This window comes from Daktulosphaira vitifoliae, unplaced genomic scaffold (assembly GCF_025091365.1).
Source record: "Daktulosphaira vitifoliae isolate Bord-2020 unplaced genomic scaffold, ASM2509136v1 Scaffold_1, whole genome shotgun sequence".
Classification (NCBI taxonomy): Eukaryota; Metazoa; Arthropoda; class Insecta; order Hemiptera; family Phylloxeridae; genus Daktulosphaira; species Daktulosphaira vitifoliae.
Window position 1 is genome coordinate 49,001,860 of NW_026099572.1, and position 24,164 is coordinate 49,026,023.

At 23.6% G+C, this 24,164-nt stretch overlaps 2 protein-coding genes across 4 annotated transcripts in view; one reads left to right on the plus strand and one right to left on the minus strand.

The window, feature by feature from the left end:
• The window catches only part of LOC126896720 (dual 3',5'-cyclic-AMP and -GMP phosphodiesterase 11A-like), a 73,080-nt gene that overhangs the window by 18,007 nt on the left and 30,909 nt on the right, over positions 1-24,164 (plus strand). Inside the window, exon 2 of the mRNA XM_050669739.1 lies at positions 8,091-8,532. Coding sequence (XP_050525696.1) covers positions 8,123-8,532 — 410 coding nt within the window. The 5' untranslated portion in view covers positions 8,091-8,122. The remainder of the gene's footprint in view (positions 1-8,090; positions 8,533-24,164) is intronic.
• Positions 9,262-16,823, minus strand: LOC126896733 (uncharacterized). 3 transcript variants are annotated; one of them, XM_050669773.1, is made up of 11 exons: positions 16,670-16,823; positions 16,398-16,490; positions 16,296-16,322; positions 16,084-16,113; positions 15,668-15,718; positions 15,227-15,256; positions 15,106-15,135; positions 14,051-14,074; positions 13,852-13,953; positions 10,970-11,053; positions 9,269-9,868 (listed from the first exon to the last, which is right to left on the minus strand). In XM_050669773.1, the coding sequence occupies exons 2-11, from the start codon at positions 16,480-16,482 to the stop codon at positions 9,564-9,566; spliced, it is 768 nt and encodes a 255-aa protein (XP_050525730.1). In that variant the 5' UTR covers positions 16,483-16,490; positions 16,670-16,823; the 3' UTR covers positions 9,269-9,563. The 3 variants fall into 3 exon arrangements, with proteins under 3 accessions (XP_050525732.1, XP_050525731.1, XP_050525730.1); XM_050669775.1 differs by lacking the exon at positions 14,051-14,074 and having other exon boundaries at positions 9,262-9,868; XM_050669774.1 differs by lacking the exon at positions 16,670-16,823 and having other exon boundaries at positions 9,267-9,868; positions 16,398-16,590.

The window sequence follows — 24,164 nt, forward strand, 5'->3', positions numbered from 1 at the left end:
AAAAAAACACATCTTAGTAAAACCAATACCTTCTCAGCTTCGCATCGAATCTAAAAGGAAAATATTGTGGACAACCTTTTTTCAAACAGTCATTTTATTGAGCGTAGAAAAACGAAGGTAAATATGGAACCTTTCTATACGTTAATTAAGTATCATATAGTTAGATAAATACATTATCGATAATCCTCAGTATATATATGTGTTGTTGGTTGTTACATTGGATAATAAAACGCCGTTCCGATCTCAAATTCGCAATATTAAAAGCTTACATAATAAAATGACCACAAATCTCTTATACTTAAACTTTTTCAAAACAGCTTTATGTCTTATTTTTTACTTTTTGAAGATAAAAATAGATTCGTGTCGTCTTTGAGGATAATTCTTCGTGCTCGCTGAGTGTAAAAAGAAAATAATCATCGTTAAGCTACATGATAAGCTGGTTTGTAAATTTACTTCACTCGTTCTCATAAAAACTGATATATTGTTTGTTACATACAATAGATAAAAAAAACCGTTTGAGGTACTTTTAGCAAAAGCGTTACAGGTTTTCCAAATACAGGGTGGCCCACCACTCACTGACAACTAAATAACTTTTGATCCAGTTAATATTTTTAGCTGATTTTTTTTTTATATAATAGTTATACGTTAGGTCTATAGCTATATCTCAATAATTAATATTTTTACATTTTATTAAAAATATTAATTATTTTTTAATTTTAAATAAAATGTAAAAAAAAATCTAAGATAGCTATTTTGTAGAGTAGAATTTAAGAAAAATTTTAGTAAAAAAATATCTTATTAATATTCAGTAGTAAATATTCTGTAGCATTTTGAAGTTTGTAAAAACTTGAATTTTCATGTACTATTTTACGGTTATAAACATTGAAATACGTATTGAGAAAAGGACAGAAGAAAACGCTATCTTTTCATGATTACTGTGTATACATATGATGATAATGTGTATACATTACAAACTTGGCATTAATACCATGATAAGAAATTAGATAAGGCAATTATTACTTATCACTCTCATTCAAAAGTATATTGAAAAGATAGCGTTTTCTTCTGTCCTTTTCTCAATACGTATTTCAATGTTTAATACCGTAAAATAATACATGAAAATTCAAATTTTCACAAACTTCAAAACGCTACAGAATATTTACTATTGAATATTAATAAGATATTTTTTTACTAAAATTTTTCTTAAATTCAACTCTACAAAATAGCTATCTTAGATTTTTTTTTTACATTTTATTTAAAATTTAAAAATAATTAATATTTTTAATAAAATGTAAAAAAATTAATTATTGAGATATAGCTATAGACCTAACGTATAACTATTATATAAAAAAAAATCAGCTAAAAATATTAACTGGATCAAAAGTTATTTAAGTTGTCAGTGAGTGGTGGGCCACCCTGTATAATAAAATTTGGCTATGATGAAAAGTTCCTTAATTTCTATGCACCACCGAGTAATAAGAATCTTAATTTGTAAAAGTTATTTTCTCTTTACTTCCAAATTATTAACACAGTTTAGATAGAAGGATAAATATTTTTGTGAAAATCTTAGGAAATTCTTTAAATAACTTTTAAAATAATATATTTTCTTAGTAATATACTTGAAGCTAAATATAATATGCTTTTAAATTTGCTATACCATCTTTCACAAAATGTTTTAATTTTACTTAATTAATTAGCCACAAGTGATCAATTTTTATTATATTATTTTTTTAAGATTAATTTTGTTAATCATATAATTTTATTTATTTTTAAATAAATAATTTTTCGTTCTTAAATAATATTATTAAAATGTGAGATAATTATAGTTAGAATTTAAAAGTTTTTTCCAAATTAATGTCAAGTTTTTAATTTATAACTGTCTTTAATATTTATTTTATATATTTATATAACATAATTGTGAACAACAAAAATTAAAAAAATTTTACATCAAATACTTTGTCACTGTTACGTTATCTGACTTTAGAGTTTCTAAATTCTTTCAAGTTTTTGAGATAATTATTAATTTGCCAATATTAAATTAAAATTAATAAAAAAATTCCAAAAACTCTCTTTAAATGTCTAATGGATTATATTTTAGAGGCATTTACGTATTATTAATAGAAATCAATTTGGGTAGAGCTGAGAAAAAAAAACACTTCGTAGTAAAAATAATATTTTCTCAGCTTTGTACCTAAACTAAAACACACTCATATATAACAAATTATTTTTACGTATACGATAAAATAAAATAAAAAAATCAAATAAATCTATACATTCCTTATACTGCAATGCGTAAATGCATATTGCAAGACGAAAATGAATGCTTTGCAGTTGACATTGATTATTGTCATCCTTTTAAAAAAAATCTTAGTGTTCATAAAGTATGATTTCTTATCTTTTTTGTAGAACAAATGATTTAACTGAAATATTTGACATAATTTTTCTTATAATTTTAAACCATTCAAGTTTTTTTTAGTTAAGTCATTCATCTTATATTGTTTGTATTGCTTGATATAGGTATACGTTTATTTCACAGCATTGGGAATTTGAAAAGAACAAGGACACGAATTTGAAATCTAGTATATAATGATTCTTAATTGAAAATTATTACATACATACAATTGTAGTTAGATATGCGATCTAAGATCTCATAGAATGATGAATGTTTTAATAACCGAATTCATTTTCCTTTTTTCTCTCTAGAATCCATAATGGAATGTTTTTATAACTATGATAAATTATATTTAGACAATAATATCAAAACAAAAATGAAACGTATTTCAAAAAATGAAAATCTTAAAGTTCTAAAAAACTCAAAATGACATTAATAGATAGCTTGAACTTTTAGGAGACCTTATTGAAATTAAATCTATATATAATTTAAAAAAAAAATAACAAACTATACCTAATTATTCAAAATACAAAAAAAGCTAACAAAACAATAATTGATTCAATACGTTTTTTTTATATTTTATCTACAATTAAACATAAAAAACTTATGATTTATGAACTTAGGACACAATTTTCTTACCTAATCCTAATTTATCTAAAATAAAATTTGCTTCTCCCTAATATTTTCAAATAGCATAGTTTTAATTTCAAGTATGCTAAATGTTGAGTCATTCCAATAATTAATCAAGNTTTGGCTATGATGAAAAGTTCCTTAATTTCTATGCACCACCGAGTAATAAGAATCTTAATTTGTAAAAGTTATTTTCTCTTTACTTCCAAATTATTAACACAGTTTAGATAGAAGGATAAATATTTTTGTGAAAATCTTAGGAAATTCTTTAAATAACTTTTAAAATAATATATTTTCTTAGTAATATACTTGAAGCTAAATATAATATGCTTTTAAATTTGCTATACCATCTTTCACAAAATGTTTTAATTTTACTTAATTAATTAGCCACAAGTGATCAATTTTTATTATATTATTTTTTTAAGATTAATTTTGTTAATCATATAATTTTATTTATTTTTAAATAAATAATTTTTCGTTCTTAAATAATATTATTAAAATGTGAGATAATTATAGTTAGAATTTAAAAGTTTTTTCCAAATTAATGTCATNATTATTCAAAATACAAAAAAAGCTAACAAAACAATAATTGATTCAATACGTTTTTTTTATATTTTATCTACAATTAAACATAAAAAACTTATGATTTATGAACTTAGGACACAATTTTCTTACCTAATCCTAATTTATCTAAAATAAAATTTGCTTCTCCCTAATATTTTCAAATAGCATAGTTTTAATTTCAAGTATGCTAAATGTTGAGTCATTCCAATAATTAATCAAGTTGATAAAAATATTTTTTTTCAAGTCACTATTTTAATAAATTAAAATATATAATAAATAATATATTAATTATGTTATAATATTCGTTTTTCATCTATAATCTATAAACCATATCTATTATATATTTCCTGTGAGAAGGGGATAAGAATACTAGCACGGCCCTTCTATCAGTTGTAAGTGGTGACTAATGAGTGGTTGCGTCAGATCGACAGTCCGTATAAATTTTTGTCAAAAAATTCGAGGAGTTCTGAACAGAACTTAGGCGGATAGTCCTATCTCGGAATTATAGTCGTAAATTTTATTTTCGAAGAAAAAGTATTGAATGTAGTTAGTGCCTATGCACTGCAAGTAGGATGTGATGAAATAGACAAAAAGTTTTTTTAAAAGAGGTAGATGTGGTGATGCAAGGAATATCCGGTAATGAACATATAGTTATAGGTGGATATATGAATGGACATGTAGGTAATGAAAGAGTACATGGAGTGTATGGTTTGAGTAGGAAGAATGAGTTTGGAGAAGAATTCTGGATTTTGCAATATCGTATGATATCGCTTTAGTAAATATATATTTAAAAAAAGAGNAGAAGACTTCTGGATTTTGCAATATCGTATGATATCGCTTTAGTAAATATATATTTAAAAAAAGAGTAAAGAACATAATATAATTTATAATAGTGAGAGTCATAGATTAATCATTTTATGTGGAATATAGAGTGTAAAGCAAGTCAAAAATTATAAAGTTATCCCAGGGGAGAGTATCACTACTCAATATAGACTGACGGTAATGGAGTTGTAGTGGAGTGGGAAGAGTGAACTTCTTGAAAAATTGTGATTAATTTTATTTTTTAGACCTTTATTATGTAGTATTAATTATGCAACAACGCATATTAAAAATATTGACCATGCAAATATAAATCGTAATTCATATACATTTAAATTATCTAAATTCAATAATATTTTATTCAATAAAAAGCTATCTATAAAATTTGTTGCTATCCTTACCGATAAGCTGATATATTTTTTGGGACATAATTCTATTTTAGGTGCTTACTACATAAGTTTTATTTATTGAGCCATATAATTAGCGATGAACTATTTTTTTTTAAGTTGACGTTGTGTAAAGTGCCTACAATTGAGTTAGATTATGAAGAAAAAGTGAGTTTTAATGAACTCAACCATGTGATAATTATAGAGTAGAAAAGGGTATCAACATAAATGAAAATGGTTAAATTCAGTATAAAAAATAATAATAAAGAATAAAGAGTGCTGTTTATCGGTCATTTATTGTAGTGAGGATAATGTAGAGGAAAGCAAAATAGAGATAATGAATTTTATTGTGGTAGGAGATATAAGCGAATGGCAGTGACCGGATAGGATTTTCATATTAAATTCATTTAGGGGAACAGGAAATAATACACATATATTCTTTTCAACAAGGCTTCTGGATTTATGACTACTACTGTTTAAGTTCAATGAACTTTAAAAGAAATTTCCCTGTTTTCTATTTACGATAAAAGGTTACATTCACATCAATACTGGCGGCTGAAAAGTTTGATTCCGACTGGCAGGCGACCAGAATCTGCAAACTTTAAACTCATTTTTAATCTAATTTTGACAAATGAAACAACATGTACAGAACATAACTTTTAAAATGTTTCTATGTATTGTATAGTATTATATTAAAAAAATAGTTTAATGTTTTAAACAATTTTCTTGAATGATTTATTTGTCAACGTTTGGTTTTTATTATATTGTTTTACTCATTCAAAAGTCATACAATACAAAGGAAGATTTTCTATGAATATAATATTTTTTTTCAAATAAAATTTAAGTGTGATTTTCAAAATATTTAATATAGTATGTATTACGTAACTTTTAATTTACATAGACTATTTGTAATGAATGCCTTTTATTTAGAAAACTCTAACAACGAAAAAAATTATAATTTAATTTTTAATGAAATTGGGTTATATTCAGTAATAGATAAAAAAAAAATATATTGCAAAAAATGTTATATTAAGCTTGTCTTAATTTTTTCTAAAGATTTTCTTCCATAGTAAACTTTCTAAAAAATAGTTTTTATTTATCAAAAGTGAATTGCATTAGGTATTTATAAAAAAATTTTCGTATTGCTAATATTTAATTATTAAAACAATAAAAAATAAATTTAAACAGAAAATATTTAATTACATAGCATAATTTGTAGAATCATGTTTGCTCATTGTTTAGTATATCTAGTTTGACTTTTTTATTACATTAATAAACACCGTAAAGTTAAATTTTAATTTATTTGAATTTTTTTTGTATAAATTCAGGTACTGTGGTATATTATGTATTATAATTATTGATAAAAAGAACAATACACAATTCATTTTATGATAATTTAGGTAAAAAAAAAAATTTATATAAACTTATCCCAACCCATCTTAAATATGTAAATTTAAAGAATTATTAAAATATTTATAAAAGTATGATAAAATTAATAACAGCATAGGTTTGAAAAAACTACTGAACTGTATAAATTAACAAGTAAATTATCCGTTTTCATATTTGTTATAAAAATGTCCTAGTTTTATGCTATACATGTTAAGAGTGACAAAAATGTATTTAATCTAGAAAGAGGTGGCGGTTATTGAACATACTAACCATGCTGGCAGAATGTCAATTATTTTTACGTTGGTGACGTCATAGTTTTGTGCGTAATGTTCTCTACATGAATTTGACATTGGACATGGGGTGGTACCGTAGCTGCTTCTATCTCAATCTATCCTATTATGTTAGTCCATTTCTTTGTACTTACCTTATTTTTCCTGTGTAGTTTCTTACAAAACTGTTTAATTGTGAGCAATTTTCTTTGGGTTAAAATTTTAGTAATAATTTTAATTGCTTCTAGAATTACAAATTAAAATTAAGTCTAATGAGAATAGCTGAGATAGTTTATACTATTGTGTTTTGTACTATACGAAATCCAAAGATCTATACATAATATACATAATGTCTTATATCTAACTATTCTTGATATAATTATCATTTTATTGAATTAGAAAAACAATAATGATTGCCTTTTTAGACTAAGTTTTAGCATACTTTAAACTATTTATCATTAATAAGATAAAAAAATAAATAAATCTGATGTAGACGTATTAATACATCTACGAAATTAAAAATCTAAAATTGTCAACGTATAATATGACGACGACAATTAGGACAAAAATAAATAAATATATAAATGTACTTAATTCGAGTATCAATTCCTTACAAAATAATAAATTGGGTTTACTCTTAGACTATGGTTATTTTACGTTAATCGTGTCTTTTAAGATTACAATAAGAAATTTTTCTGAATACTTTGTATGCCATAAATAACCGTTAGGAATAACACATAAGCCCATAATAAAAAAAACAGCACAGGGGGGTCGCGGCACAGTGGTGACGTGGCATAGTTGGATCAAGTAAATGATATCTGACAGTGATTAAAATCACTATCAAAAAAAACGCTTCGATGCAAATCTTTAGATAGTGTTTAATTTTAAAAAAATTGGTGTTTTATTCCAAAAGCTACTTGATCTGCTGNGAAAAAAATATACCAATTGATAGGAAAAGACATCAAGCATCTATATAAAAAAAAATTATATTCATACGTTCATTTTTGAAAAAGTTACGGCAGTTTTTAGTAAAAAAANTTAAACTATTTATCATTAATAAGATAAAAAAATAAATAAATCTGATGTAGACGTATTAATACATCTACGAAATTAAAAATCTAAAATTGTCAACGTATAATATGACGACGACAATTAGGACAAAAATAAATAAATATATAAATGTACTTAATTCGAGTATCAATTCCTTACAAAATAATAAATTGGGTTTACTCTTAGACTATGGTTATTTTACGTTAATCGTGTCTTTTAAGATTACAATAAGAAATTTTTCTGAATACTTTGTATGCCATAAATAACCGTTAGGAATAACACATAAGCCCATAATAAAAAAAACAGCACAGGGGGGTCGCGGCACAGTGGTGACGTGGCATAGTTGGATCAAGTAANTAACACATAAGCCCATAATAAAAAAAATGTTGGTTGCGTTCTATAATACTCTAAATATTTGCCTGTAAGTATCTTTGTACTTATGCTCTTAAAAACTTTGGCAAATACTTTGACAAATGAAAAATTCAAAGTTATACATGTCATGTAATTAACTGATAAATAACTGATGTGACCTAAAAAATAACAATTTTTTTGATTCAATTTGTTCAATAAATTTAAAAATTTGTTTTTTAGGATTAATCGATATGGGAAACCCTGTTTGAAAAATGACTATGATAACATTATCTGTAGTCGAAGAATGGCTTGATAGCCATCCAGATCACTGTCAAGATTATTTTTTACGCAAAGTTGAACTTGATTTTATTAACAAATGGCTAGTGTCACATGGATTCCTTAACATCAACGAGTATATTAGTTCGACAACGTCTACGTCGTCATCAGGTGACGTTAGTCCTGCTAATGGATGTGATAAAACTATTACGGCAAATGCCCCAAGCATTATGATCAACGGTAATAATTCCTTATCGGTTTCACAAATGTATCGATCCAATTCGAAACGATGTCGACGACATGATTTTGCAAGAGCCAAGACAAGGAGTGTTCTTCGAACACAAGAAATTGGAAAAGATGTGCCAATATGTACCAGTAGAAGATCTTCATTAAAAGATATGAGAAAGTAAGTAAATTTGAAACTAATTATTTTATGAAATTCGATATATTTTTAGAATTTTAGTAAATTTGGTAAACATATTCTTTTAAAGTATCGAGAAATGCAGTGTTTACTTTTACTCAGTTTGGTTATGTATAATATGAGTTCTAGATAATATTGTTAGATCGTTCTCATATTTAACACAGTCAGACAATGCACTCAGTTTTATCATTATCACCATTGACAATCTAATAATTTAGTCAATTTCCAGTTAAAGTATAATTTAAGACATCTTATAACAATAGTTTATTTGATTATGTTGTATTCAAAATATTTAAACATTACGTGTGACCATTACTTGTATATAGCTTCAAAATAATATCGTAAACTGAAAGGAAAGCATATTAAAAATTAAGTATTCCAAAAGTTAATTAATAATTTAATTTAACTAATTAATTTTAGATAATATCAAAGATAACTTAAGATTTTTATGAATTCTTTGAATATTGAATATTGGTCAAAATGCATTAGCAGTAAGAATTAAAATTTTAATTGGTTAATTAATTAATGAAACAAAATACAAATAATAGTAATTTATAATAATAATAGTTTATTTTAATAAACATAATACATTGCGCATGTGGATAAAACGTTAGAATTCTTTACACACTCTTATTTAATTAATTAATCATAGTCTTTATAATCAATAGACTAAAAATTACATTTAAATACAATAATTGAATACATGAATTATTTTTTTTCCAGACTAGTGTATATAAAAAGGAAGTCATTTCTCTTAGGTTTATAATATTTTGATGACATAAACAATTCAAGTATTAGAATATAATACTGAATATTACACGAAAATTCTTTTTACAATTTAAATACTATTAAAAAAAAAGATTCAATTTTTGTTTATTAAATCATAAAAAACTTTTTATGAAATTTAAAAAATTGTATTCTTAATTTCAATTATTGTGGATTATTTAATTATTAAAATTAGTACACTCAACTAAAAACAAATAATATAAATTTTGGTTGCATTAAAACTAAGGATTTCAAGTTCTTTTTTTAATTTTTAACCATTCAACTTCTTTACTTCCCATTATTGTATGTGATATCTTATATGTAAATGTCCCATCATACATTTGATTAAATATTCCTGGTCCATTACCCATTGATTCTCTAATTAAAACTTCATATTCTATTATGTTTTTTGGATCGATATAACAACTATTACTAACACAACGAGGTTCGAATTCATACGTGTGAACTGATTCATCTGTAGATCTTTCTAAGGCAAATAATTTACATCTCACGTCTATTATCGCAGAATTAGAACACATAGAACTTGCCATATTATCTGAAAATATAAAAATTTGTTATAATGTAATGTAAAACCACTGATAAAAACTCAGCACAGTGGGGTCGCGGCACAGTGAGGATGTGGCATAGTTGGGTCCAGTATAGATGATATCTGACAGTGTTTAAAATCACTATCAAAATAAAATGCTTCGATGCAAATCTGTAGATAATGTTTAATTTTCAAAACTTAATGGATTATTCCAAAATCTACATTATCTCCTATCGTCTTATTTATATTCTGATTACAAGTTTTATGATTTATAAATGTAATATATGAATAAATAAATAAATAAAATTATATATTATTAATATATAAATATAAATAGTACTTATATTAAAAAAATTATAATGATCTATTCATTTTTAAAAAAGTTATAGCATTATAAAGTTAATAATATAAAAAAGAATATTTTTACAAAAATCGTATTTTTTTTTATTAACTTTGATGTCCATTTTCACCATGAAAATAAAATAAAGTCCAAAATTTTTTTTTTCTTAATAAAGTATATTAATTAAGCTTTAATTTAAAGTATATATAAAAGTTTCAGTATTTCCGGAACGCTTTCAAAAGTTAAGTTGAAAAAGTTTTCATTTTGAATGCCTGCCTATGGGCAGGTAAAGGGTCAGATTTATAAAAAAAATACATCAAATGATATGTAACACATCATTCATCTATAAAAAAAATTTATATTGATTTGGTCATTTTTGAAATAGTTATGACAGTTTTAAGTAAAAATAATTAAAAATATTTCGAAAATTAGAGATTTTTAAATTTGTAATTTTTTGTAGATTACTCCCATTTACGGGAACGTGGGAAATTTTTTCAATTTTTGAGGGTAATGTCTTCGACTAGTTACGATTTGTGATCTTTTGAAGTATCGTTGAAAGAAATCGATTCGGTGAGAGCTGAGAAAAAGTGGTAACAGACAAAAAAAAAACACATCATAGTAAAATTAATACCTTCTCAGCTTCGAAGCTAAAAAATATGTATGAAATATGGAATAGTAAACTTCCTATGACTTATTTGTTTTATGAAATGTAAATATTAGTTTAACTCAATTGTTCAATTTTTTATTTGCAAATATATTATTGAACTTACCAACTTTATATTGAAGATATTTTTGAAATATATTTTTCATAATAATTCTTCTTTTTTGAACTTCGGTATCATAAGACAAATTTTCTGGAACAATACATACAATAATCATTTAACTGCTTTATATTTATACTAATACTGCAAGTACCTAATTGATAAATTTAATTTTCCTATTTTAACTATGTGTATTTTTTAAGGGAAGGTGTTTTATTTTGTTAACGCTAAAAAAATAGCTCATGTTTTAAATTGTGAATATGTGTTTTTTAATCAATTTTAATGTAATATACTTACCAGTCATTGTAACATCTAAAATTATTTGTATAAAGTATAAAACAATTATAAAAATTAAAAAATATAAGGTATTTTATTTTATAAAGGTTTATATACATATGCAGGATTATGTAATTATAAGATATTCTTTATACATATGAAGAGTGAATGTGTCAAAGGTTCTATGTGCCAAAAAAGTAAAAAAATTGTTTTATTTTTGATTTATGTTCTATGTGCCAAAGGCCACAATCTTGTATGTGTTTCAAATGTCAATTAAATTTTTTACTTGTACAAAATTGCATTCATAGATGGTGTTCGATATGTGAGACATGCCCATGTTACCATTGTTTTTTGTGTTTTCTGAACAAATATGTTTTTGGCACATAGAACGTTTGACACATTCACTCTTCATATATAATATAGTTAGATCGGTTCACCATGTAGCATATACAATGTATATGAGTGATCCAGATCTAGCTCATAACTCTTATAACTTTTGATCCAATAATCATTTTGTTGAACATTTTATTGCTTTCTTAGACTATGTCTAAGAAAATAGACATTAAGAAACAATTTTTTAGACAAAATTTTATGGGTCGATAACTATTTTAAGGCAAGTTATCATTGAATTAGAAGTATTTTAATACATAGAGTATGTAGACCCCCTCGCTATAATTTTAGATTTGTATGCTTTAAGAATAGTTTAAGAAGACACTAATTATTTTTGAAAAATAACAACAAAATGATTATTGAATCAAAAATTATAAGAGTTGACACCCCTTTAATTTATAAGGGATGATTAAAAAGAGTAACATAAGCTGATAAATCAAAAAATATATGCCATTAAAAAAAAACAATAATTTTTCTTTTAATGTTGTATTTATTTTGCGAGTAAACGAGTAGTTTATGGTTTACCAAGAACTATTTTTTGTAATATTAAGATTTGATTAATTATAGCACAATATCACCTGCCAACATGCGGTAGTTTGGGTTGACGGCAAGAAAATAAATGCAGTTATTTTCTTTTAAATATTTAATTAGTCTCTCTTAAAAAAATATAAAAATTAACATCTATACTTACTACACGAAAAATCTGAAAAATATATATTATCATGAAAAACTAAAATATTAAAAAATACAACAGTACAATTATTCAATTATGGGATTAGTCACTATCAAATATCATCTTTTAGATGCCATTATTGGTAATACTATCACCAACATACATTATCTTTTAACAGCAGAATTTACATTTAAATAAATTTTTGCCTGTTCTAGTGTCATGTACAGTTTTATTATTTTTTTTAAATATTATGTTTGAATTATTCTTTTTGAAGTGAAAGTTCTTTATAGAGGGTGCGAAAAAAAAACAGATTATCGAGTGTCATGGTCGGCATCTTGGTCGGGCACGGTCGACCACGGTCGGCTGTAAAGTATATTTTATATTATAATTTAGTACTGTATTTTTGAAAATTAAAGTAATTTTATTTAAGATGTATTTAATAATTTTATTTTAAATAATTTTGATTATGCATAAAAAAATTTAAAAAAACCATTATAGATGCAATTTTCACGTTATATCTTCATAACGAAAGAAGTTTCACTTCATCTGTGCGTACTCGTAACACGCACTGGCTTTTTTCTTTTTTTTTGTAGCAGTTGATTTAGTTTAATGATTTAGATCGCTAAATCAACATAGTCACATATTTTTCTCAATTTATTAATTAATAAGTACTTTTTAGGATTTATTCTTTATGTCTTATACTTCAATTTTTTCAAATGATAATTTATATATTTAATCAGGTTATTTAATATATAATGATCTAATAAAAACTTTAATGGTCGATAACAACATTTGAACTAATGTTTCAAAAGTTATTAATATGTTTATACTTAGATGGGAGGAGTGCAACTTAATAATGTCTAACGAAAAATATAATAAAATTATGATATTTGTATCGTCAATACATTAAATTATTAGACATTTTTTGGCTAAATTTTTTCTCCCTTTAGTTTTAAGAATTTTGGTAAAATTCTAAGTACTCGTTCAAGTTACTAACATTTATATACCTAGATAATAAATTAGATAGTCATTTGAATTTTTTCATTAAAAAAAATTATATTGCCACCTTTATAAAATATGAGGGATGAACATAGAAAATAGTAGATAAATTGAGAAAAACATGGAAGTAATAGAAATATTTTTATTTTTAAATGAAATAAGTTGTAAATAAAAAAAGAATCAACTTGTATACAGGTGTTCAACTATGTTTTGACATTTTAATAACTTTTCTCCAAATGACTATTTTGCCTTACTCAATAAGCTCTTATCCTAAAGTTGTTATCCACAGATCAAATTTTTTTGTAAGAAAATAAACTAAAATTTTTGATATGTGTAATCAAAGCTTTAAATTGATATTCAAGCAAAAATTTTGCAATCGACCTAACTATGTTTTTTAATGGTTTGATATTAAAATTTAATTTGTGAGTTTTTATATATGTTTTGAGACAAGCAAAGCATATCAATAGTGTACTAATATTATTGTACAATTTTAATAAAGTAAATCAAGAGAATATTTTCTATCGATAAAGTTTGAGTTTTACAATAAACATACTTTTCAATTTACTATATTCACCAAATAATTTTACTTCTGTATTCTTATAAAAGTTAAGTTTTGTGGTTGATAACGCCTGATCACTATTATATCTGTATTTTTCTAAAAAAAAAAACAAAATAATTTTCTTTTAAATTTAAATGTATTAAAAATTTAATTAGAAAACAAAATTAATAATAAAAAAATCTTATATAATTACTTGAATATACGTTTTTTGGTGAGTCTAGATCCAGAAGCATATATTGAAAAAATTGAATTATTTAGGTTTCATCATATTTTGAGTATAATTTACAGTTTTTTTTTTAATATGAGCATATTTTCAGGGTTTTTTAAGAAATAAAAATGATTGATTAACTATGCTTTACGCAATATCTTTAAAAATATAAAACATTTTATATTTTTTATTTCCAGAAGTTAATAAAGTCCAATTGCCCATCTACTCTTTAAAATAGTACCTTAATTTTCTAAAGTAAAATTTACCTTACTTATCAAGGTATGATTTTTAAATTGAAACGTATATTTAACTATTATAAACTTATATAAAAAAAAGAAATTGACTAATCATCAACAACTCTTAAACTACTATTTTAGAAATTATATACCTTTTATTAAAAGGTCTGTTTATTTTTTGGCTAGGATTTCGTTAACCACACTATTCTAGTATAAAAGTAATAACATTTTTTGAAACACTAATTTGTTATCGATCAGCTATTTTCTTATGTTTAAGTTAGTTAAACATATACTCTTTCACTAAAAAAAATGTAGTTGATATATTTCATAAGAGAGAGAAGAGGTAGGTCCAAATGTTTTTATAAACATTGTAGAAGATAGGATACTATTATCGTATAAAAAGAAAAAACGTAACATATTTCGTGAAATATTTAAATATTGTATTCATAATTTGTGAATCACTCTGTATTTAAAGTTTTAAAAACCTATAAATTCATTTTCGAACTTTAACTCGTTGAAACGCATAAAACATGAATTTTATTTAAAACTTATTTATTGTCTTTACGCTAATAATGTTGAAGATATTTTCACGGAAAAGTATTTATATATTCTTACTATATTTTAAAATTTGAAATATAATATTAAATATTTAAAAAAAGAAGCTAAAAAGTTCTATTTTATTTGCATAATGTAAACATTATATATTAATGATATAAATTAGCATAAATAAATTTTAGTTATTTTGAGATTTTGATTTGTTAGATTTGGCCTACTTGTAGATATAAATAAATTAACATTAATTACCATCATCAACAGCTTTTAAAGTTAATGAATCTAAAAACAAAATAAATCTGTTGTTATTAAAAATGCTTGAAATTTATTTATTCATGATTTTAATTAAACTTTAATAATTGTGCTATATTACCTCTTCTTAAAAGCTCATTAGCTACAAAGTCTACAAAATCAGGAAAAATTATTGTAGCAGTTATATAAAAATTAATAAACAGTATAAAAATAGAAAGTTAATTAAAAATTTAAATTGTTTTGAGTATTTTTCTATTTTAAGTGTTGGTTATTTGACGCTATATTGAAAGATTAATTATTGAAGAATGTTAAATTAAGTCGTACTTATAAATTTTTATGTATTAATATATATATATATATAAATGACATTTTAAATACTTCTTAGTATTCAGAGAGTGAATTACTAACATATAATCGTTTAACTGAATCATTATAAAATGTAGATTTTTTAGTTTTATTAAAAAATTCATACATAATATCTATACTCCAATGTATGATATAATTTTTATTCAATTAAATGAATTATTGTTATTTTTCACTCTTTCATAACAATAATACCTACTGTAAGTATAATTGTCAATCAATTTTTCAAACGCACTTACAATGTGTTTATCTAAATTAAAATAATTTTTAAAAAACATTATTAGTACTTTGGTTTGATTCACATTAATTAAATTTTTAGTTTATAATGAAAAAGATTTAATAGTTAGGTATTTATAATAAAGTCAATTTTAAATATATAATTCCATTAGATAATATTAAATAATCTTTGTGTTTTTTAACGTTCTGGCTATTTTTAACATTGAAACTGCTATAAAAATGGGAAGGTCGTAAAAAAAAATTGTTTTAATCTAAATATAGCATAAAGAAAATACCCTAAAAATTTCAGAAAAAAATGAGGTGGTCGTGCAAACATTTCTGGATGATTTGGCATAGATTGACCCCATTATAATAATATATATTATGAAGTTTTATTACTATTATTTGAAATGCATTCTAACATTTGATCTGCAATAAAATAAATATAAAATAAAAAAATGTTTTAATACATTATGTATAAGAATTAACACTTTTAAAAGAATCTGTCAATTTTATTAAACATATTATACTGTACAATTTTCAATTGTGATAGAAAAATATAATTTTTAGTAACCAATCATAAAGAAATGCAAGGAAAAATTATTGCTTACTAGTTTTATTCATTTCTTGCGCCACCTCTAAAATTAAATTAAAAAAATTAAACGAGTTTTATTATATTAATATATTTAAACTAATATAAATCGTTAACTTACGAAGTAATAACGAATTGTCGAGATCACCATAAGTACTAATTACAGCATATATGCAGAAAAAAAATGACAGAATTATTAAATTCATATTGTTGGCTGTAACAAAAAAAAAAAAAAATTTAATTAAAATAGAAAATGTCTCATATGATTTATATGAGTGTGATTTTTCATTTAGACTTTAAAGTATAGTATTGAATAATTCACTTTGATTGTAAATATATTTATATTAAACTTTGCGTTAAAAATACTGAAAACTTGATACCAAAATCACTTACGTTAACTGTCTAATGTGTACTTAAAGGTATTTTAATGTGTAAGATTTATTTATTTGACAATGATAAAAGTCTTGTTTTACAGTTTTTAATATTTTGAGTACAGATAATTTTGAGATAATTGAGGTTTGAATGGAAAATGAATATGGCTTAAATAAAAAATATTACAGTTATGTCTACAAATATGTTTGAAAATATTTCAAAAAAACGTCGATATGTCAAATTTGTTGACAACTGTTCAAATAAAATATATATTTGATTAGAATAGTATTAGTTCCTTTTGTGTAAAATGTGAACATGTTTTTATTTTACTATGTTAGATTTTGTCTAGTGTGCAAATAAATAAATTAGTAAATATGTCAGGTCGATAGCAGGCGTAAAATTTTTTTCAAAAAGTATGAAGAGTCTTGAACAAAACTTAGGCAAATTGTTCCATCTCGGATGTACGCGTGTGCAATATGAGGATGGCTGAAGTGAGCGTAGATGATTTAGAAGATTGTGTCAAGTGGAATTTTAGGATAAGGGTGGCTGACCTGAAGTAGCTGGAATTAAGTCGAGGAAAAAGAGAAATTTAGAGAGAAAAAATTACCCTTTCATAAAAAAAAAAACATTTATTTATGAATTTTCAAAAAAAAAAATTACTTGTTTAAAATACAAGTATATAAAGAAGTTCCTTATTATTAACACAAGACGGGCATTTATAATTTATATAATCGTATCTACGTAATGTGGCAGTCGAATTTCCTCTATCATTTGGTACCCGTGAAAATAATACTGCTTAACAATAATATTACAACATAATTTTTCCTATATAACTGAAATAACAGAAATCATATGCGAAACTAGACTTTTGTGTTAGATTAAAACAAATAAAAATTGGTTCGAGTTTTCAATAACTTTTGTGTTTTCCTTGTATATAGTAACTTAGTAAACTTATTTTATAGTTAGAAAAGGATATTAAAAAGAGAAATTAAATAAGCTTACCGAACATTTTTTCTATCTAATTATCCCGCCTTTCGAAAACCAAAAGTTTCTGTTATATATACAATGTCTTAGGATGATAGAACCTTTTAGTTTTCGTTTGAAGATCTGTTATCGAAAATAATAAAATCAATGCAGTTATAGCCTCTTAAAAAATATTTGAATACTTCTAATCAATACTCAATGATATTTCTACAAGATCATTTATGGGTGGTCGTTATAATCGGGGGTGGGGCTAAAATGTCTATCGTGCTAACTTCTTTATCGGGGCCATTTTGTTTTTTGCTCTTAAAGTAAAATAAATCGATCAACGTTTGTTATTTCATTGAAATACCGATAATAATTTATATTTTTGACAACACAGTAGATATTGGAGACTTACGCGTCGAAGAGTACTATTTTATTTATATATTTTTTATATACAAAGACTATACTTGTAAACGAATTTCAATATTTACGCTAAAGAAAACCCTATGGAGAATATACAGTCTAGTGTCAATTTTGGGTCGGTGAATAAACTTGAGCAATTACATATTTTATAGATTTCATCTCTTAATTTTTTTTAACAAATATTTTGTATTTCTTAACAATATAAGTAAATATTTTATTAGCGCTGTAGATTGATACGGCCTAAAATATTATAGATATTAAATGACCCTAGTTGGTCCACTTGATGGTAACTATTTTTTAATGTGGTAAAAGTATAATTACTTTATAAAATTTAAATTGTATGAGTTGTTGTAAAATATATTTTATCATAAAGTGTACTTGTAAATTAATATAACGTGTACCATATTTGTTATATTTGCTTCTTAATGACCATTTAAGTATATGATAGCTCTAAATATTCAATAAATTATTAAACAAAAGTAATTTAAAGTTTTTTATTTTCAAATAATAATTTTATAAAACTGTAGTTAGTTATTTTAAAAGTTCAACTCTCTACAGGGTAATTCCGAATGTTCTAACAAATATTATATAGAATTATTTGACTAATTTAGTTAAGTAATTTACTGTTATTTGTTAAATAGTAATGAAATATTTATTTTATATTTAATAGAATACTTTAGTTATTTGTCTATCAATCTAATTATTAAAAATAAATTTTGTTGATTATAAATAAATTAGTTCATTGTTTTAAAGTTGTTTAGCTATAATATAAATTTGATTTTAATCTATACATTTAATTAAAACTGTTATAATGCATAACTATTAAATATTAAAATACATTGTGATTAATTTTCATTACAATATGTTTTTTCGTTTATTTAAAATTGTTTTATATAATGCGTACATATGTTGTGGTTTTTCTTTTTTACATAAAACAAATAATGTGCTTGTGAAGTTTTTAATATGTTTACACACTTAAAAACAATATAAAGTGATTCATTTATCACAAACCACTTAATAAATCGTAAATTAAAAATAACATTAAAATTTTTTTTATGGTTTCTTTAGGAACATGTTTTCTTAATTTATCAATAAATAAATACATTATAAGGTAATTTCTTACACCTTATGAGGGTGTCAACTTCATTTATTTTAAATGGTCATACCTAAAAGAAACCAAATTAAAAATTCATAATATTATTTTCATTTTTTGATTAATTAAATGGTTTAAGATAAATAAATCAAAAACCAAAATCCAATAAACCTTGTAAATCAAAATCGATCGATTTATTTTAAGTGTTTTACTAAAGTATACTATATAAGTTACAATAAATCAGTAAAAATAGCACTTAGATTTGTATAAAACGCAACATAGCAAAAGATTTGTCAATGATGATACATTGAATATTGCTTAATGCTAAACTGAAAAATTAACTAATTATAACATTTTTAAATAAATTGCTTAGTGAGAAATTGAAATGACAATACAAAATATTGAAAATATCAATTGTATTATAATTGTGTTTCAAAAAATAGAAGAACTTAATTTTGATTATTTACTGTTTATTTTGACTTGTGGTTTAGTAGTATTAATGAAATTTTTTTTAGTAACATAATAATATTTTTTTAAGCGTTTTTTATTTCAACGAGGCCTTTGTACAAGCAAATCGTTCGTACGCGCAACTGAATCTGAATACAATCCGACAAGCAATGATAATTTTTATAGAAAAATTGTGCCTATAATCAAGGTATAATAAGCATTTAAATTTATTATTAAAAAAAATCTATTATCTATTGAGTTATCACCCTTATAAGAAATGTATATGTTTCACTTGTTTTTTACCGATTAATAGAAATTATTGATTGATACGATTTAAACCTGTTTATATTATATTTAGATGTATTCAAATCTGGGAAAAAAACTGAATGTTAATTCATTAAGTGACGACTTACGTTTCAATTATTTTAATATTGAATAAGAGTACTTTTATTAATCAATGCAGAAATTATAGTAATAATAATAATCCAATTCATTAACAGAGATGATCATTTTATCTTAATATTAATGTGTTATAGGTTGTTGACTTAATTGATCAATTACCAAATTCAATAAACAATTTTTTTAAAATCTATGTATATTTTAGTTTTTAGCTGCAAAATTATTTAGTGTTTATGAGTACGTTATCATGTTATCCTACGTCATGAATAAATATTATTGTATTTATATATTGTGCTTTCATATTTTTCTGAAAATATGAAATTATCGATAAATGTTAAAAATTCAATAAAATATTTAAAATAAATATTAAAATAAAATTATTTTAAATTTATACTCGTATATAGTGTTTCTTTGCTTCTTAGGTTCTAAGGTGTAATTTTTCTTTCAGTATTTTATTAAAAAGGTTATAAAGAATTGGAATCCAAATTATTATTAATTACAACCTATATTAACACATCATTTAAGTTTATGATTTTTGATACTATGTATTTTACGTTTAAGTACATTAATGTATTTAATTAAAATAGTCTCAACTCGTCCTCTCATTCTCATAAATTTAAACACTTTGAAAAATTAATTAGTCATTACTAACTTTAAGAATAATTGTCTTAATAACTTTTATAATGTTTAATTTTAAAACAGAACTTTAAGAATATCGTATTGTGGCGTTATAATATAAATTTAAAAATATATATATATATATTGAGATTATTATATTGGTTTTTAATCGAAGATTATTAAAAAGCAAAAGCTGCATGCACTAACGAGGTCGTTAAACTCTTATGCTGTAAGAAAATAGGAAACTTATTGTCTCATATTTATAACTCACGTTCATTATTGTTTTATGAAACACATGATAAAGCTTGAGGATACATTTTTCAAATTCAATACATCTACAAATGATGTTCTGCTGCTATGAATTCTGCTTCACATTGCCCTTTTATTGTCTTCTACTTAATTGAAATTTAAGGCGTCAATAATATGTATAGCTTTAAGGTAGTTATTTCACTTCCATAATTTTTTTAATAAAATTTAGGTATTAAAAAAATATATTCGATGACAAAATTTGGGTATTGTAATATTACTTTTTTTTTTTAACTTAATAAAATACTTTTTGATGAAAATGTTATTTTTTAATTTCAAATTTACTGTAAAATAATGAAAGTCGTATTAAACTTAGTTTTAAAAAATGATCATTGTCAAAATAAGGTTGCTTTAATTTTATTTTAATAGTAAAAAAAGCACTTAGTTTGATCATTATTGTTTGATTTATACTAAAACTTAAACGGAGTTGAAATGTTGAAATTATACTTATAACTATAATTTTTACATTTCATGATTTCCGATAATATTCGAAAAGTTTCTTAAGTTTTATTAAATAAAAATTTTTCTAGTGGTATAAAATGACATTTTTTGCGTTGTTGAGCATCAATTTTATAAATTTTGTAGTATTCTAAATTTATTACTATAATGTTTTTATATTATATGAAGGTTTTTATAAAAATTATACTACATAACTTTTGTATGGAAGTCGTGTTTATATTTAAACATTATATTTGCGATAACAAGAAATACTAATCGAATAGGATTCTTTAATACCAATTTTTACGGTTACTCTGTGTCAATAGCATTTTTTATTGCTTAATAGTAAAAAAAGAACAAGTAATACTGATCATGTGATAGATATCACTTATCAACTATATTTGTAGTTCTATAAAATGTTTACTAACCAAGTATGATTCAGAGGCATGGCGTGTTACAATGGACACACTAATTACCAATGAGTTCTAGTGTTAAACTGCGCCTGCCATTGTAGGCTGGGTAACTTATAATGGCAATAAGCACCTTATCCTCAGTGAACAAGTCAACGGGAAACAATTGCACTTAACCCTTTCCTAAGTAAAAACATCAGTTCAAATATAGTTGACTGGTTATAACAATTATTAGTCCTTAAAAGAAATAAAAAAGAAGATGTATAATTCATCTCATAAATTTGGATAGTTACATTGAGCTTTGCAAAAGATTGTTAGACATTTAATAATTAATTCACTGTGTTTAATGGACCAAATTTGTTGGTTTACACGGCGCTCTGTATAGGCATTTGCATTAGGTATAGTGCATTATTGTTACGAAGGTTGATATGCTTGTAGTTTTCGAATTATACCTAACTTACTAGTTTTTAATTTTAGAAGACTGGAACACGTAATTTTAATAAAATTAACACTTTAATTTTTGCTACATCTTTTATAAATAACATTGTACGATGACATCTCGAAATTTACACAATCTAAACCACAACCAAACTCATAAATTACCAAAAGGTAATTCAACATAATTTCTTACGCTTTCGGAGATATTTCTCATAATAAAGTTTCATTATCATATCACAAAGATAACGTTTTCCTTTTTTATGGTCGTAGAAGGCCCCAGTAATGGTATACAATATTGTCTTAATATTTAATTTCTTTCCTTCGCTGTTTTTAATCATATGATTCATAAATTTCCATTTTTTTAAAATTATCTTCTCTTTGAAATTAAGTAATGCATTTGATTTAATAAAAAATTTTATTAATGCCAATGTTTATTAACTGTCTTAAGAATGATTAATTATATTAAGGTTTCATAAATTTAACTATTACTATTATTCTAAATGTAGGATGTGAAATATATTAGTATTTTTTAAACAATTTTATAGTAGTTACAAGTAAAATGTTTGAAATTTTTAATTATAAAATGGTTAAGCTATAAATGATAATCTCTTTAGAAAAAAAACAAAACGAACTTTTGCAATTATGTCGACATATTTTAATATATTAAGTAAAGCTGATAAATATAAAATAGATACCAAAAAAATATATATAAATTTATCTCAGTACGTTGTCATGTTTAATGTTACAAAATTCTATTTTCTTCTTGAAGATAGAAAAACAATAATAATTTCCGATTGTTTTCTGTTCTTAAATTAATTATGTTATTTAAATTTTTTTTTTTTAATTGAGTCATTATTTTCTATTTATTATTTGTAATACAAAAAATAATGACAATTTTCAAATTATGAAACTGGAACAGATTGAAAACTGTTGTGTGCAATGGGTTTAACAAATGCCGATCTAAAATAAAAATTCTCATTTTTTTTATAGTTGACTTTATAGTTAATTTCATTCATTTCAAGTATCAATCATTGTTTAAATTATTTCGTCGCCATATTTTTCTTCCATTGAATATCTAAATTTTTTCTCTTTCTTACGTTTAGAATTATTAATTTTTTATACTTATTGCAATCTAACAACCATATTCTATTTGCCAGTATTCTATTAATGATTGCAAAAAGATAGACTATACAAATGGATATTCAGTGGCAGCCGGTGAGTTCACTTACCCGAAACACATAATTTATATTATCAGCCAGAATCTTTTATGGGTCTTTTGAACTTAACATAATAAACACCGCCTGCGTTTTAAGTTTAACGGTAATCGCTATCTGGACATTTGAGTGGATGGAAAGAATTATATTAAAAACAATACATAGAGCCGTCTAAGATGGTATAAACTTTAAGTGGCCAATAGTTTTATTTTCAATCTGGTTTCAGTTTAATGGGTATTTTACAGTAATATTTTAGAGGAAACATATTAAAAATATAAAGTACAGTTATACTTTTGTGAAATCGTTCAAGTTTTGTTTATAACTTTAACATCGGTTTATTTTTTCATGTATAGTAATCATTGGTCCGATTCTCAAATTATTATCAAAATATTTAGAACGATTAAAAGTTGTGTCGTAGTAAGATTATTGAATACTTCGATAAAGTTTTTAATAATTTTCAAGACAAACTTCTTAAAAGGATTCTTAAAACTCATTGTATTATATTTATTAGTTATATTAAATATATTTTTGATGTGAAATTTAACTGTCAAGAATAAAAAAATAAAATTATATAAATTTATACGTTTTGTTGTGGATTTTTTTTATAAGAAACTAACAACTACTTAAAAATAATAATTTTTATCACATAAAAATAAAATTATGAGTGTAATACTGTTAAAATGAACGAAATTTAACTATAATTGAATTATAAAGGCTTCTGTATAAAATGTAAGTTGTAACAACACATTGTTTGATTAAAAGTT